Source organism: Ovis canadensis, chromosome 1 (assembly GCF_042477335.2).
Source record: "Ovis canadensis isolate MfBH-ARS-UI-01 breed Bighorn chromosome 1, ARS-UI_OviCan_v2, whole genome shotgun sequence".
Classification (NCBI taxonomy): Eukaryota; Metazoa; Chordata; class Mammalia; order Artiodactyla; family Bovidae; genus Ovis; species Ovis canadensis.
This window is the reverse complement of record NC_091245.1, coordinates 100,955,682-100,972,248: the sequence shown is the minus strand read 5'-3', so window position 1 is coordinate 100,972,248 and position 16,567 is coordinate 100,955,682. Positions and strand designations below refer to the sequence as shown.

At 48.0% G+C, this 16,567-nt stretch overlaps 2 protein-coding genes across 7 annotated transcripts; both read left to right on the top strand.

Annotated features, from left to right (window-relative positions):
• The first annotated feature begins 914 nt into the window (after positions 1-914).
• MTMR11 (myotubularin related protein 11) lies at positions 915-9,966 on the top strand. 6 transcript variants are annotated; one of them, XM_069573884.1, is made up of 17 exons: positions 915-1,222; positions 1,569-1,659; positions 2,596-2,717; positions 3,079-3,139; positions 3,310-3,452; positions 3,922-4,000; positions 4,131-4,266; positions 4,516-4,603; positions 4,761-4,849; positions 4,935-5,059; positions 5,508-5,574; positions 5,819-5,889; positions 6,406-6,572; positions 6,834-7,007; positions 8,123-8,299; positions 8,730-9,023; positions 9,300-9,966. In XM_069573884.1, exons 1-17 carry the CDS (start codon positions 1,157-1,159, stop codon positions 9,444-9,446), a joined length of 2,097 nt encoding a protein of 698 aa, XP_069429985.1. In that variant the 5' UTR covers positions 915-1,156; the 3' UTR covers positions 9,447-9,966. The 6 variants fall into 6 exon arrangements, with proteins under 6 accessions (XP_069429985.1, XP_069429995.1, XP_069430012.1 ...); XM_069573894.1 differs by having other exon boundaries at positions 945-1,222; positions 3,079-3,094; XM_069573911.1 differs by lacking the exon at positions 3,079-3,139 and having other exon boundaries at positions 945-1,222.
• A 197-nt stretch (positions 9,967-10,163) lies between these two features.
• Positions 10,164-14,505, top strand: SF3B4 (splicing factor 3b subunit 4). Its single transcript, XM_069573945.1, has 6 exons — positions 10,164-10,870; positions 11,316-11,444; positions 11,685-12,227; positions 12,542-12,748; positions 13,723-13,896; positions 14,092-14,505. Exons 1-6 carry the CDS (start codon positions 10,837-10,839, stop codon positions 14,277-14,279), a joined length of 1,275 nt encoding a protein of 424 aa, XP_069430046.1. The 5' UTR covers positions 10,164-10,836; the 3' UTR covers positions 14,280-14,505.
• The last annotated feature ends 2,062 nt before the right edge of the window (positions 14,506-16,567 follow it).

The following is a 16,567-nucleotide window of genomic DNA, read 5'->3' as shown; positions in this document are numbered from 1 at the left end:
CTTTTGTCTTTTTCATATCTAAAGGTAGATTTTGCATACCTACCCTAGTTACTGTTCCTTTGCTTCCCTCCTACAGCCCTCCCCACCCATCTTTGCTTCTTGGGTTTCAAGGGGGAGGGCTGGGGGATGGGACTGTTGCACTGAACAGAGAGGGTTCCAGCCCTCAGCTTTCAAAGTCCTTAACATGAATCATTAATTTGGAGATCTGATGTCTGGGCTGGAGGGAGGGCTTCTGTACCTGGAATGGGTTCTAGTTTCCAACTGTTTGGATGTGTGTGTGTGTGTGTGTGTGTGTGTGTGATTAAGTGTGTGTGTGATTAAGTGTTTAGATCTTTTCTTTGGGCCTCCCACCCCCAGCCACAGAACTTGCACGCACCTGTACCTGTGTCAGCATCCTGCAGATATTTCAGTTTCTCTCCCTACTCTTCCACTGCACCCTTCATATGAGATGTTTCACACTCTCTGGAGAAGGATATACAAAAACACTTCCTCTCACCCCCATCCCAGTTCTTGGGCTTCCCCAGGCAAAAATCCCAAGGGCCAATTTCCATTTATTTCTTCTCAACTACTTTAGTTCAGACTGTCAGGAGAGGTTGTAAGGAGGCCTGAAGTACCTTTAATCATTCCTCACATCCCCTTAAAGAAGACAAAAACAGCTTCCCAGGGAAGCCATCAGTGAGAGTCCAGGGAAGTGGCCCAAATGATTCCAGTTTAATACTTGTCATTACTGCTTCCCTCAAATAGTCTCCAAAGCTCATGAACAGAAAGAGGATAGGATCTGGGTTTGGAGTAAAGAAGGGAATGTGGTTTTCTCAGTTCCCCAATTTTTCCTCACCTTTCTTAGGCTCTTCCACTTTCTCTCCACTTTTCCAAAATTGTGTGTCTTCTCCTTTAAGGGGCTGGGCATCTCTTCCGCCCTCTCCAGAGTCGACTGAAGTTTCCGTGGAGCCTTCTCTAGCTGGACTGGACACACCTCTCAGAAGACCCCAAATCGTGCTCCTTGCACCTCAAGTGCTCCTTTCCCTTGAATCTTCCTCCTGCCCTTCTCCCTGACTTCCCTCCTGCTAGCTACAGGATTCAGCCTCTCCCCAAGGGGCTTGAGCATCCTCGAGGTTTTCCACCCTTGACCGCTCCATCCCCGGATGGAGCCAGAGAAATGTGGTGGGGGGGCCGGGGCCAGAGTTTCAACATCGCCCCCCAGAAGGAAGAGCCAGAGATGGGGGTAAGGAGAGGAAAAGGGCTTGGGGGAGGGGTTTGTCATCTAGAGTGTGCGAATGGGGATGATGTGGAGAAAGAGAAGAATCCAGAGGAGGCGGAGGGTATTTCTCATATCAGCCTCTGGTTGACAGTGCTTGGTCTTTTTTGCAGTCTCAAGTTCATTGTCTCATTATCCATTAACCAGCCCCTCCCTCCCTTAACTATCTGCCAACGCCTGTCCTGAGTTCTCCACAGCCACTGATCTCAGTTTCTCCTGAGAGTCTGAGTGTAGGCCTCCAAAGGTGGCTGCTGAAGTAACCCCAGACTCCAGGACCAGAGAAGCTTGGGGATTAATCCTACACCCTTCACAGCTCTCTGGACCGAAGTCTGTCCAGGGAACTGGGATGCCAGAGCCCAGGAGTCGTCAGCTGGGCAGCTGCCTGGCCTCTGGAGGCCTCCCAGGTAATAATGCCTTCCCAATACTTCTGATTTCCAGACTGTTCCAAATTTCACCCTCCTCAAACCCTGTTTCAAACCTCACTAAAGATACCTCTGTATTCCTCTTCTGGTTCAAAGTGCTTTTACCTGAGATTTGCTCTGTTCTCTGCCTAGGGCTGGTTGGAGCTTGATGGTCCCTCTGTTTTCTTGACCCTGTTACTCCTCTCATTTACTTATTCAAAAATATTTGAGGGCCTAAAATCTCTCCTCCTAAGTTTTCATTCTTGTGGGGTTAGGGAGGAATCTTAGTCTTTCCTCTTTAGATTCTCCTGTCTGTTGCCGAAAAACTGGCCTCTGTTCACCTATGCTGAATAGAAAGAGCTTTAAAGGAGACAGAGCTTTAAAGGAGTATAAAAGAGTAGCTTTATTACTTTGCCAGGCAAAGGGGGCCGCAGCAAGCTAACGCTTTCAAGACTGTGCCCTTCCCCTTCCTGGGAAGTTGGAAGAGGTCTCATAGTTTTAGGGTGGGAAAATGGAACTGAAGATAAGGATCAGGGTTGATGTAGCCATGTATTCTTCTCTTAGAGTCACTGGAATCATTAGGGCTGGCTTTGGGTCACTCCAGAACAGGTTCTGGTGGTCCTCGAGGTCATCGTCCTATGACATTCTTTCTGGAAAGAAGGATGCTCCCAGAGGAAAGGAGTGTTAGGGAAAGTTGTCTTGGAGGGGTAAACATCAAGTAGCCAGAAGGCAATCATTTTCAGAGTATAATTAAGCAAGAAAGAGAAGGAGAACAAACATGGGTAGGTTGAGTGAGTGGAGAGAATAAAGGCTGCATAAGGGCTAACAGTGGAGTGCCTCAACTAGTTTCTGCTACAGAATGTCTGAGAGGAGTGTGTGTATACGAGTGGCGGCAACCCTGCGAACAGTCATAACCTGGCTTCCCTTCTTGCCCTGCAGGGGAGCAGATTCTAGCATGGGCCCCGGGGGTGAGGAAGGGGCTGGAACCTGAAATTCCTGGAACCCTGATCTGCAGCAACTTGAGGGTCACCTTCCAGCCCCGTGGATGGCAGCGGAGTCAGGTGAGAAGGTTAGGGCAGTGGAAAGGACAACTAGTGTCAAGTGGAAAGGGAGTCTAGAAGATTTAGACAAACATTATAGAAGTGAGAGGCTGCTAAGTCACTTCAGTCATGTCTGACTCTGTGCGACCCCAGAGACGGCAGCCTACCAGGCTCCTCTGTCCATGGGATTTTCCAGACAAGAGTACTGGAGTGGGGTGCCAGTGCCTTCTCCGAGAAGTGAGAGAGTTATGCTTTAAAGGCTGTCTTCTAAGAGTATCAAGGATTGTCATTGGGAAGCATCTCTAGGGAGGTTAGGGCTGTCAAGGTAGGACAATGAACGAGACTTCAGATGTCTTTAGCGTCAGTCATGTGCTTCCTCTAGGAGACTCCCCTGAGCAGTGAGTATGATTTTTCCCTGGCCAACATTGGGCGATTAGAGGCTGGTAAGTGTGGCGGTTTGGTGAAAGGGCTCACTGTGGGTGCTGGAACCCTTCCTCATCCTTCCTCTATTCTCAGAGGACAGACTGAGTGGATGGAGTGGGATGGGCTGGAAGAGTTCCTCCTAGAGGGACCCTGATCCATGGCTATACCACTCTTTAATTCTTGACTTCAGTGAATGGCCCGTCCCGAGTCCAGCTCCTCCGTCCAGGGTCCCTGCTTAAATTTATCCCTGAGGAGATTCTGATTCACGGCCAAGACTTTCGACTACTCAGAGTTGGTTTTGAGGCTGGAGGACTAGAGCCTCAGGCCTTTCAGGTAAGAGGTCTCCAACCCAAGAATCCCTCCTCCCCTTAGAATCTTAGGATCCTTTCCTTGGCAATCCCCAATAGTCCCATCTCTCAAGATCCCTCTCATCATTCTCTCTGCTTCTCTCCTCTAGGAAAAACTAAAATTAGAGTATGGTGAAAGTGAAGGCTTGAGTTCTAGCCCAGCATTGCCAATTATCAGGAGTATAACTGTGGACGAGTGTCTTCCTTTGAAAAACAGGGAGGGTTGGACAAGATTCTTCCCAAGATTCCTCCCAGCACTACCATTCTGTCATTTTGTGGTTCTAAATGTGTTCTCCTGACTCCAGTTCTCATGACCAGTGGAAGCTCCCTTAGTTAGGGACTGTCTTTGCTTTTCTTCTCTATTAGTGGCCGAGATGGTGAAACAATATAAGAGCCTTATTGCCTCCTTTTCACTTTAGTGTGAGGCAAAGGATGGGCTGTCGTTTCTTCTACAGGTGACCATGGCCATTGTCCAAGCCAGAGCTCAGAACAGTCCAGCCCAACAGTATGCAGGGATAACCCTGAGCAAGGCTGGTGAGTGAGGGTGCTCTGGGGTAAAGAAAGGGTAGAGTCTGAAAAGCAGAAGCTGGCTGGAGACAGAAGAGCTAAGCTGTCTCTGGTTCTTCTTCCTCCTCCTCTTGTGCTGGCTGACCTCCTGCCCTAGGCCAGAGTTCTGACTCCAGAAAACCACCTATTCCCCTCTTGGAGACAACAGAAGACTGGGAGACTGAGCGGAAAAAGCAGGCAGCCAGGGGCTGGAGGGTCAGCACTGTCAATGAGAGGTTCGACGTAGCCACCAGGTGATGCCCCAGTCCACCCAACCCCGTGCTGCGCCATCAATCTTCTCATGCTACTCTGATCTTCTAAAATTTGGGACTTCCCACAAACTCCAGACTCCAAGGACATCCACAAAGCTAGCCCCTTTATCCCCTAGATCTCTAAACCTGAGATCCTTCAGAAAGATCCCTTCCTAAGCAACTTCCTTATAACAGGTTTGCATTGTATTGAGGTCACTGGGCCATGCTGTGACATAACTCTCAATTTCACAGCCTCCCTCGTTACTTCTGGGTCCCTAACCGAACGCTGGACAGTGAGGTCAGGAGAGCATTTGGCCACTTCCATCAGGGCCGTGGACCGGTCAGTGTGGGGATGATGGTAATATTTGGGGATTAGAGGGTCATGGGAGGTTAGCGGTCACTGTGAAGGGAGGGGATCCCTGAGGTCAGTGTTGGGGCAAGGGTAGGGTGGGGCTAGGATTTTCTCCCTCAGTGATCCTTATCTCATCCATGTGAAGCGCCTGTCCTGGCATCACCCTGGGGGCAGTGATCTTCTTCGTTGTGGGGGCTTCTATACAGCCAGTGACCCCAACAAGGAGGATATCAGGTGAGGGGAGGTTTGATAAGCAGAATCAAGGGTTAGATGTGAGGGGCAGACACCTTCCCTTACTTTTTGATTCCCTTCCCTCCAGAGCAGTGGAGTCCATGCTTCAGGCTGGGCATTCAGACGTTGTCCTTGTAGACACCATGGATGAGCTGCCTAGTCTTGCAGATGTCCAACTTGCCCACCTGAGGCTGAGGGCCCTCTGCCTGCCTGGTGAGATAAACTTTGACCCCTCACCCCACCTCTAGGTCTGTTGACCCTAACCTGGTTTTACCCTTTTGCCTGATATGGATGAGAACTCCTTCAGCCCAATAATCCTTCGTTTTCCACTCAACACCCATTTCCCACAGACTCATTGATTTCCTGTCTTCCTGATCCCAACATTTTTGTTTTTTAAGGCAGCTTTATTGAAATATAATTTATGTACCATAAAATTCACCCTTCACCCATCTTGAGTGCACAATTCAATGCATTTCATTGTATTTACAATGTTGTACAACCATCACAACTTAATTGTAGAAACCTCATAGCCATTTATAGTTACTTCTCATTCCTTTCCCCATAAGCAACAACTACCCAACTTATTACCCCTTAATTCTGGACCCTGAATCCCCAGTTCTCCTGATCTCTTTGCCTTTCTGACTTCTCTGCACTCTCTCAGATTCATCTGTGGCTGAGGATAAATGGCTCTCAGCTCTGGAAGGAACACGATGGTTGGACTACACCAGGTAATCCGTCTTTTTCTGGCATGATTTATAATTCAAACTTCTGTTAACTTGGACTCCTCAGTCTTCCATTAACTCTTCTCCTTGGTTCCCCAAGAAGACTGTTATTTGTTGCTCCTTAGAAGGCGGCTGGGGGGTGGGGGGTGCGTGGGCAGGAATTGGGAGTCTGCCCCCATAGTATCCCATGACCCATCACTCCCTTCCTCTAGGCCTATTGTTCTCTTCTCTTCCTCGCCCACCCCTCCAGGTCTTGTCTTCGAAAGGCCAGTGACATCTCAGTCTTAGTGACATCCAGGGTTCGCTCTGTAGTACTTCAAGGTGAGTTTCTTGGGCCAACCCACTCCATTCCTTGCCTTTTTTCTTTACTCACCTGACTGGATTCTGCTCAGGGAGGTCTAGAGTTTGCTTGTCCCCTTCCAGTGCTGGCATCCTCTCTCGTTTTGCTAGGAACTACTCGTGTTTCAGGGCTACTTCTGCCTCCCCATTAAGCTTGTGGTCCCTAACAGAGGGCTTCTCAGCCTTCTGTTCCTGTCCTTCCATCAGTGGATGGGGGCTTGGATTGGGGGCTGGGGAAGGAAAATGAGGAAAACTGGTTTGGCATTTGATTCTGCTTCCTACATGTGAAGCTGGGTATTTCTTGGTGGAGTGTATGAAGTGAATCACTCAAGGTCTTTGTTTTTTCTTCACTTTTATGTGCCCTCTCAATCCTACCTACCCAAAACTTTCCCCCTCTGTGCCTCTTACTTCCTCCTGCCATGTTTCCTTTTCTCACTCTCTTCTGCCCTAGTTTCTTGGTCTTTCTTTCTTTGTCCCTTATCCCTCTTTATCACCCAGAGCGCGGTGATCGTGATTTCAATGGCCTCCTCTCTTCACTCGTCCAGCTGCTTTCAGCCCCTGAAGCCCGAACACTGCTTGGCTTCCAATCATTAGTGCAACGAGAGTGGGTGGCAGCTGGACATCCTTTCCTGACCCGACTTGGGGGATCTGGGGCCAGTGAAGAGGTGAGAATGTTTGGGGAGGGTGTTATTAAGAAGTAGAGGGATGAGAAAATGACATACTAAAATCCACTGGAGGTGAATTAGGTCCAAATTAGGTCTGAGGTTGGGCTGAGCTTGAAAGGAGATCCAGATGAGGGACCCCAACCCCCTACCTCAACTGATTTCCACCCCCTGACCTCCTTAGTGTCCCCATTCCCACGTCATTCATCCTCTCCATTTAAGTCCCCACACACCCTTCCAACCTCTTAATTTCCCTCTTCTCAGGCCCCAGTGTTTCTCCTCTTCCTTGACTGCGTCTGGCAGCTCCTCCAGCAGTTTCCAGCTGAGTTTGAATTTTCTGAGTTCTTCCTTCTTGCTCTTCATGACAGTGTCAGAGTTCCTGACACCCTTACATTCTTGAGAGACACCCCCTGGGAGCGTGGAAAGCAGAGTGGACAGGTCAGTGACTTCCATTTTTGGCTTTCCCCTACCCATTAAGTACTCTCTGGGAGTTTCCTGGTGGGCTAGTGGTGAGGATTCTGGGCATTCACTGCCATGGCCCAGGTTCAATTACTGGTCGGGGGAACTAGGATCCCACAAGCTGTTTAGTCAACAAAAGAACTACTCTCTGAAGTTTACCCTTGAATATGAAAAGTGGTCTGCGGGTGGGAAAGGGGGAGGAGGTTGGCGCTTTCTTTCAGGACTGGACTTTCACCCTACATCTGATTCTTTTCTTTGTGTGTGGCTGTGCTGGGTCCTCATTGCTGAGTGGGCTCTTCTTTCAGTTCAGTTCAGTCGCTCAATAATGTCCGACTCTTTGCGACCCCATGAATCGCAGCACGCCAGGCCTTCCTGTCCATCACCAACTCCCGCAGTTCACTCAGACTCACGCCCATCGAGTCAGTGATGCCATCCAGCCATGTCATCCTCTGTCGTCCCCTTCTCCTCCTGCCCCCAATCCCTCCCAGCATCAGAGTCTTTTCCAATGAGTCAACTCTTCGCATCAGGTGGCCAAAGTACTGGAGTTTCAGCTTCAGCATCATTCCCTCCAAAGAAATCCCGGGGCTGATCTCCTTCAGAATGGACTGGTTGGATCTCCTTGCAGTCCAAGGGACTCTCAAGAGTCTTCCCGAACACCACAGTTCAAAAGCATCAATTCTTCGGTGCTCAGCTTTCTTCACAGTCCAACTCTCACATTAGTTGCAGCAAATTCTCCAGTTGTGGTGCATGGAGTTCTCATTGTGGTGGCTTCTTTTGTTGTGAATGGGCTCTAGGGTGTGCAGGCTTCAGTAGTTGTGGCATGTGGGCTCACAGTAGTTGTGACTCCCAAGCTCTAGATCACAGGCTCAACAGTCATGGTGCTCAGGCTTAGTTGCTTCAAGGTAGATAAGATCTTCCTGGACCAGGGATTGAACCTGTGCCTCTTGCACTGGCAGGTGGATTCTTTACCACTGAGCCACCAGGGAAGCCTTACATCTGATTCTTAGAATAAGATGAGTTTCACGATTTATCTCTAAACTGGGGAGGATTATATATTTTTGTTTAACCTTCCTCTTCTTGTTTCCTCTGTCTAGTTCAACAACTATACACAAGTCTATACCCCTGGGTTCCCAGGGGCTGGGAACTCTATTAACCCACAACTATCTGTCTGGGACTGGAATTTACGCTACAGCAATAAACAAATACTACAATTCTGTAATCCTGGCTATAACCCAGAACACTGCCCAGATTCCTGGCTCCCTAGACAGCAGGTAAAGTGTCTGAAGTTCCTAAATTCCTTTGATTTTTTTCACAGGCTCATCCTACTAGATGAGGAGAGGTGATAGTGTCTGAGTTCCTCATTCCCCTTCTGGTGTCATTTATAGTCCTAACTGTCCCCAGGAAGACAGAAATCCTACAAATCACAAATGGCATCTTTTTTGGTCCTCCTCATCCTTATTAGTCGTCTTGTCTCATGCACACATTTTTATGTTTCCTTAAAATCAACTTTAATCAGTCCTGAGGCCTAGTTTGAAGTCTAATAAGGAGAGCAGATAAAGTGTTCTCAGGGGAAGGCTTGTAGTTTGATAACTGGTACAGTGTGCAGTGGGTGACAGCTGGACATTCCTTCATGACCCAGTTTGGGGAAACTGGGGGTCATCAGGTTTCTAAGTTGCCAGTTGATTTCCTGTTCCTCCTTAGCCAAGCTTCATGGTTCCTGGGCCCCCCAGTTCCGTGTGGCTCTTCTCTAGAGGGGCCCTGACACCCCTGAATCAACTCTGTCCTTGGCGGGACAGTCCCTCCCTGCTGGCAGTCTCCTCTCGTTGGCTCCCTCGACCTGCTATCTCTTCTGAAAGCCTGGCTGATCAGGAGTGGGGGCTCCCCTCACACTGGGGAGCTTGCCCTTTACCCCCGGGACTGCTGCTGCCTGGATGTCTGGGACCCCAGATCAGGCTCTGGAGACGCTGCTACCTGAGGGGAAGGCCTGAGGTCCAGGTGAGAAGGGAAGGCAAAAATTGGGAGTGGGAGAAGGGGTCTGACTTCTGAACCAGATGTTCTAGGAGAAACCAGATGTTTCCAGGAGCAGAAGGGCAAGGGTTTGGGGGACTGGGAAGTTAGATACCATTCCTATTGGTATCAAAGCGGATAGATTTGGGAGTGTGGGAAAACTGCTTCTGGCTTATATCAAGTGGAACCTAGGGGATAGCTGGAGGAGGAAAGGGAACTAAGAGAATTAAGGATCCTCTCTGCCTCTCTTCACCCTCTTCCCAGATGGGCCTCTCAGCTCCCACAATCTCTGGTCTCCAGGAGGAGCTATCCCATCTTCAAGAGTTATTAAGGAAATGGACACCACGAATATCTCCCGAGGATCACTCCAAGAAAAGAAACCCAAATACCATTCTCTCCCAATCCCGTTGAAATTGCTGGCTTTCTCATGGGCAGGGCAGAGGGTGGTCTGGGGTGAGGGAGAGTTTTGTCTAATCCTTCGGTTTTTCTTATCTGGTCTTGCTGCCTCAGCTTTCATAAACAAGATCACTGACCTGAGTTTCTATTGAGGATGAGTGGTGCTAACCTTATCCAACTCTTATCCTGCCTTGTTTGGTTTAAACAGTTCTTATCATTTGAAGAATTAAGAAACAACAACAATCCAGAAGACTGCCTCTCTTTTTCAGGGCAATTCCATGTCTTTGGGATGGAAATTTTGGATATTGCGCTGGTAAATTGTGATAATCAGATATACTGTTTATCAGTGCCAACAAGATGGCCTACAGACCTCCTTCTCACCTCCTCTTGCTGCTTAATTCCAATTTCTATTTCTTCCCTTATAGTTTTCTATGGGCATGGAATATACACAGGACACCCTATCTCTTCCAATTATATATTTTCATTGTGACATTTCTATTTAAGGAGTTCATTAAAGCACAATATTTATACACGCCGCTGGCATTGTTTGTGTCTGATTAAAGGAACCTTAGGTAAGGGAGTGGTGGGAGAGGAGGGAAAGGAATGTGACCCACGAAGGGACGGTACCGACCGTATTACTGCTAAGGAAGTAAGGGGCTGGGCTGCGTGAGGCGCTGCAGGATTCACAATTTAAGGTCCTCTCTTCCGTGTAGACAGGGCAAAGGCACGCCCAGAGGTTGCTGGAGTTCAGGGTGTGCTCTGAAGGCCTCGGCCTCGGCCTCGGCCTCGGCCTCTGGGCTTCAGTATCAAACCCCCGTAAACTTCGGTACCACCCCACCTCCGAACCTCAGGTTCCCCTCCTATGCAGTGACTAGGCGAGCTCAGACATTCCACAATTCCTTCCCTGAGGAAAAATGAAATACCTCAAGCTCAGGCCTCGGCTGTGAGGCCGCGTCTGTTCAAGGACTGCGGGTTGGGATGGACGGTTCTCCCCACGCCTTGCGTTGAGCGGTTCCTCTGTACACCCTTCTAAGGGGGAAAAAAAGGCTACAAAACACATGAAAACTAAAGTTTTGTTCTCCCAGCTTTTGAAGTGACAGTTTCGGGAGCAGTGTGACCCTTTAACTTCTAGCACTGCCTTAAAAGAGACAGAACGTTTCCTTTTCACTTTCCCCGCCGCGTCCGCTCATAGTAGCACTTCTGCACGGGAGCGTGGACCGAAGCGCACCGCTACTTCAGCCGCTTCCAGTCTCAGCGTCTCCTAAGATGGCCGAGGCCGCTTCCGGCTCCTCCCCTGCCGCGGCCCCGCCCACCACCTCACGTCAGCCTTCGCCTCGGAAGCGGAAGTAGTGACTGAGGTCAGGGGGCGGGATCGCTGCCTGGAGACGGCGGGAGCGCTTTCGCCATGGCGGCCGGGCCGATCTCCGAGCGAAACCAGGGTGACTGGAGGGGACAGACCCAAAATGGACTCTGGGGGTTTGAGGGACCTCGACTAGGCCCAGCAATGTTTCCGCTGGGGCGGGAGATTTTGCCTTTCCGAAGGGCGCGAGACTGGTCCCGATGCCTTATGGGGACGGGATGGACAGACTTGAGGCCTATAGTTGTGATGCTGTGTCCAGTCCTCTGCTGCCTTCCCACTCAAAAAAAAAAAAAGAAAAAGAAAAGTTACAGAGTGAACTTGCACCGTCACTCTAAATTAGACATAAGATTGTCTATTTTCTGGAAAGGAGGAGCTTCTAAAAGCTTAATCTAACATCTTTTTGTTTTTTCGCTTTTCTACCCCATCTCCACCTCCACTTCCTCCGCCTGGGTTCCATCTTCATGTTCCCGTTACCTCCCTATTTCCCCTCATCTCTGTCCTCACCTCTTAATCCTGTCTTCCAGATGCCACTGTGTACGTGGGGGGCCTCGATGAGAAGGTTAGCGAACCACTGCTGTGGGAACTATTTCTCCAGGCAGGACCAGTAGTGAACACGCACATGCCAAAGGATAGAGTCACTGGTCAGCACCAAGGTGAGTACACGGCAAAAAGTACAGTTACGTATGAAGGGGACAGACTGCTCCTGGAGGTCTCCAGTGATACTAAGTTTTCAAACTTAGTGAGTGAGCAAACTAAAGATTTTGTTTCTGGAACCATTCTCAATTGAAGTTGGGATTATTATTTCTTATCCTTTGTGCTTTAGAAGACAAATGAGTTATAAACTCGTTTTTAAATCACTTCAGTTGCTAACCTCTTCTTTTCCACTTCCCCAGGCTATGGCTTTGTGGAATTCTTGAGTGAGGAAGATGCTGACTATGCCATTAAGATCATGAACATGATCAAACTCTATGGGAAGCCAATACGGGTGAACAAGGCATCAGCTCACAACAAAAACCTGGATGTGGGGGCCAACATTTTTATTGGGAACCTGGACCCGGAGATTGATGAGAAGTTGCTTTATGATACTTTTAGCGCCTTTGGGGTCATCTTACAAACCCCCAAGATTATGCGGGACCCTGACACAGGCAACTCCAAAGGTTATGCCTTTATTAATTTTGCTTCATTTGATGCTTCGGATGCAGCGATTGAGGCCATGAATGGGCAGTACCTCTGTAACCGCCCAATCACTGTGTCCTACGCATTCAAGAAGGACTCCAAGGGTGAGCGCCATGGCTCAGCCGCTGAAAGACTTCTGGCAGCACAGAACCCACTCTCCCAGGCTGACCGCCCTCATCAGCTATTTGCAGATGCACCCCCTCCACCATCTGCTCCCAATCCTGTGGTATCATCATTGGGATCTGGGCTTCCTCCACCAGGTAAAGCTTTTGATAAAAAATGTTTGTGTTGGGTTGGGAAGGGTGGGGCCAGGAAGAAGGAAAAATAACCTGGCAAGGAGAGGACATTGAGTCATTAGGTGATGAGAAAGGGGTTGAGGGATGATGATTGTGGTGGGAAGAAAGTTGTTTTCTCCAGAAGGTTGTTGTTCAAGTCACTTAATGTTGCCGCTGACTTCAGAGAGCTGGGAGGAGGGTAAAAGAGCTCATTCGGCCTGGAGAGGCCAGGGTGGAACAGGCTCTCTAAAGGCACTCTCTGCTCACTATCATTAACTGTTTTTCCATTTTCTCTATAGGCATGCCTCCTCCTGGCTCCTTCCCACCTCCAGTACCACCTCCTGGAGCCCTTCCTCCTGGGATACCCCCAGCCATGCCACCACCACCTATGCCTCCTGGGGCTGGAGGACATGGTCCCCCATCAGCGGGAACCCCAGGGGCTGGACATCCTGGACACGGACACTCACATCCTCACCCATTCCCACCTGGTGGGATGCCCCATCCAGGTGAGCGTTCTTTGCTGGGAAGGAGAGGGATGAGCTTGATAGAGGAGCTCTGTCAGCACTTAATGCTGCTGTTCTTTGTCCTTTAACAATAATAGATAGTGCCCAAGCTCTCCTTTCTTTCAGACATTCTTTTAGGAAAAAAATGCAAGATACTTTACCGTTTATTTTAACAACCATCATGCTGTCTTCATTTCTTGTTTAAGTTTTACCAAAGAGAACAACAGGCTCTCTGCATTGGTTCTTTACCACTAGCGCCACCTGGGAAGCCCAGGCTCTCCTATCCTCATTATTTCACACCTAATTTATTTTAGTAATACCCTAACTGACACTTTGACTCTAATTATCTCTACTTTGATTGACTATCTCAGAGTAATTTTTCTTAAATACAGATATTCACACACCTTTGCTCAAAATTCTTCTGGTGGTTCCTTTTTACTTACAGAGTGAAACCCAAACTCGCTATCATAGCATTCTAGGCTTTGCATAATCTGGCTCCTGCCTGTTACTCCCATGACTGCAAGCTGTTCTACTGGGTTTCCTTTAACATACTGTGCTGTTGATCACATCCATGCTTTGCACCTGCTGATTTTTTTCTGCCTGGAATGTTCTTTTCCCACTCTGTTGTCCACCTGAAAAATTCCTGTTCATCCTTTAGAATTAGATCTTTGCTGTGACAGTGTCTCTGTTATCTTCCCAGATTCTATTCAGTAGAATAATCACGCCATTCTGCAGCACTGTTACAATGCCTAAATCATGGAAGGAGCAAATGGGCTTCAGGGACTGGGGAGCTGTAGGGTAGTTGGTTGATTTATTCTCTTGGGATGGAGTCAAAGATAAGGGCACTTTTTACCAGCTTTAATTTCTGTATTCTATCTGATGTCACTTTCTTCATTTTCTTCTCTGTCTTCTTTGCCCTCCTGTCTTCTAACTTCCTTTTGTCTCATTTCTCACTGTGTCTTGTTTTGTTCTCATAGGGATGTCTCAGATGCAGCTGGCCCACCATGGCCCTCATGGCTTAGGGCACCCCCACGCTGGGCCGCCTGGCTCTGGGGGGCAGCCACCACCCCGACCACCACCTGGAATGCCTCATCCTGGACCTCCTCCAATGGGCATGCCCCCCCGAGGGCCTCCGTTTGGCTCTCCTATGGGTGAGTAGTCTTTAGCCACCTCCCTCATCCTCACATATTGTTCTTGCAGCTTGTTTTGTCACACCTCTTATCCCCTGCACTTTCTTTTCTTCTCTTTCTTTTCACTATCTCCCAGTGTATCCTCTCCTTACATTGTCCCAATATGAACTGTCTCCTATTCCTTGTTTTTACTTTGTTTTCCTTTTTTACCTGCAGGTCACCCAGGTCCTATGCCTCCGCATGGTATGCGTGGACCTCCTCCACTGATGCCTCCTCATGGATACACTGGCCCTCCACGACCTCCACCCTACGGCTACCAGCGGGGGCCCCTCCCTCCACCCAGACCTACTCCCCGACCTCCAGTGCCCCCTCGAGGCCCACTTCGAGGCCCTCTCCCTCAGTGATTTCTCATTGTTTTTCCTCCTGTTGTAGCCTCCCAATATCTATTCACTTCCTTGGACCAATCAGAGTTGCTATAGCTCCGAGGGGCTAAGGCACTAATCCCTCTCAGGCCTTTCTTTTGTAAGTGTAATTTTTTCACAGGAGGCTGTATTTTATTTTATTTTTTCCTATGTTGGCCCTAAGTGTTTTACAAATACCCAGAGAAAATTAAACTAAACTCCTTGTTTATCGTTTGTGGTGCTTAACTTGACAGAATAACTTCTTTTTCTCTGAGAAGAGATGTGCGTATATTGGGAGAAGAACGGTAAGGTAGGAGTGAGGGTGTTTATTCCAAGTTTTAAAGACTTACTCTATAATGTGCTATTGCAAATGCTGGATTGCTGTGTACTGCAGCACTTGATTCATTACATCAAAGTTATACATAAGATGAAAACCCAGTATCTACGGCATAGTTATTGTGAGTACTAAGTTAGAATAGAAGTAAAGTTCCTAGAAATAAGATGGCAAAAATAGGAAGTAACATGCACAAAGCTATTCATTGGAGCACTATTTGTAATAACAGATTGGAAACAATTCTCATATCAGTCAGTAGGGGACTGGTTGAATAAACTGGTAAATCTATACAATAGGATACTAAGCAGCAGTAAAAAGGAATGAGGGAGACTCTACACACGGATTGAAGAGATCACGAGGCTATATTAAGTGAAGAAAGTAGCACGTAGAACAGAATGCATAATGTGCTTTCTTATCTAAAGGGTGACACATAATGTATGTTGTACATTTGTCTCTATTTTAAAAATGAAAGGATAGGGCTTCCCTGGAGCTCCAGAGGTTATCTGCTTCTACTGCAAGGGCCACAGATCCAATCCCTGGTCGGAGAGCTAAGATCCCTCATGCTACACGGCCAGAAAAAGGAAGGATAAACCATAAACTAATGGAAATTGATACCCACTGGGGGAAGGGAAGGAATATGGAGGGAAATTGGATTTCTCAAGCATACTATGTTATTGTGGAACCATGTATCTTAAATGGTGGCAAAGTAATTGCAATGGGACTGTAGGAACTCAGTAATCCTTCATTTTCTTTTGTTCTTTATACTGCCAAATATCTGGGGTAAGGGGTTTGTATCTTATTCCTATTTCCTTTCTCCTCAGGCCTTCCAAACCTGATTTCCATCATATTTAAATCTGTGCTTAGACTTTAAGTAACTAGATCAAATCCAATGGCCTATTCTTTCCTTTGCCACATTTAATCCCGTTATATCATCCTCTTCTCCAAAGCTCTTTATGGCTTATGTAACCACGAACTTTCTTAAACTCCAGGCAAGAAAAGGTAAGCCTGGCCCTCTTGTTCTTTTGCATCGTTCTCATTCAGGTAATATCGTACACACAAGGACTCTGCTGGTGGCCACTGAAGATACAAAGATGAGCAGGGCAGTTCTGTCTGATCATTACCAGGGGGTTGTGAAAGTGTTAGTCGCTCAGTTGTGTCTTACTCTTTGTGTCCCCATGGATCATAGCCCACGAGGCTTCTCCGACCATGGAATTCTCCAGGCAAGAACACGAGTGGGTTGCCATTTCCTTCTCCAGGGCATCTTCCCAATCCAGGGATCAAACCTGGGTCTCCCACCTTGCAGGCAGTCTCTACCGTCTGAGCCACCAGGGCAGTAGACTGATACATAAGAGATTATTATGAAACAAAATATTTTGAGAGCGGAAGGAAGGGTATCCAACCTGTCTTAAAAGTCCAAGAAAACTTTCTGGGAAAATGATAGTTGAATGATCTTGAAGGTTAGAAGCTTCTCAGACTAAGATGAAGGGAAACTCATTCCAGATCTGTGGGATGCTTCTGAGCAGAAGTAAAAGACTGATAAGTAGCATAGTCTGTAATGTGCTAAAGCTAAAGCTGTTCAGTGCTGGAGGCAGATTGAGGTCAGAACCAGTCAGGGAGTGCCCAAAGATTAGTTCTCAGCCCTTCTCACATTGTGGCACAGAGAACCATTTCAAACAGCACACAGATAGGATGCTTCAGGCTTTAGACTATTGGCTTAAGAATTCTAGGTTCCTCTGTCCATGGGATTTCCCAGGCAAGAATACTGGAGTGGGTTGTCATTTCCTCCTCCAGGGGATCTTCCCAACCCAGGGATCGAACCAGCATCTCCTGTGTCTCCTGCATTGGCAGGTGGACTCTGCCACTTTACCACTGGGAAGCCTCCAGTGGGGAGATACTTAAAAGGCAAGTTAGGACTTGGTATTAGATTGGATACAATGAATGAAAGGAAGAGTGGAAT

What these genes read in the sequence shown, in the direction of transcription:
- MTMR11 (XM_069573884.1), top strand. Translation starts at nt 1,157, where the DNA reads ATGTGGTGGGGGGGCCGGGGCCAGAGTTTCAACATCGCCCCCCAGAAG. An exon ending in AGGTTCGACGTAGCCACCAG is followed by an intron (nt 4,267 to 4,515) that starts GTGATGCCCCAG and finishes TCAATTTCACAG; the next exon opens with CCTCCCTCGTTACTTCTGGG. An exon ending in CCTGGCTCCCTAGACAGCAG is followed by an intron (nt 8,300 to 8,729) that starts GTAAAGTGTCTG and finishes GTTCCTCCTTAG; the next exon opens with CCAAGCTTCATGGTTCCTGG.
- SF3B4 (XM_069573945.1), top strand. Translation starts at nt 10,837, where the DNA reads ATGGCGGCCGGGCCGATCTCCGAGCGAAACCAGG. An exon ending in GATCTCCGAGCGAAACCAGG is followed by an intron (nt 10,871 to 11,315) that starts GTGACTGGAGGG and finishes CCTGTCTTCCAG; the next exon opens with ATGCCACTGTGTACGTGGGG. An exon ending in TCCGTTTGGCTCTCCTATGG is followed by an intron (nt 13,897 to 14,091) that starts GTGAGTAGTCTT and finishes TTTTACCTGCAG; the next exon opens with GTCACCCAGGTCCTATGCCT.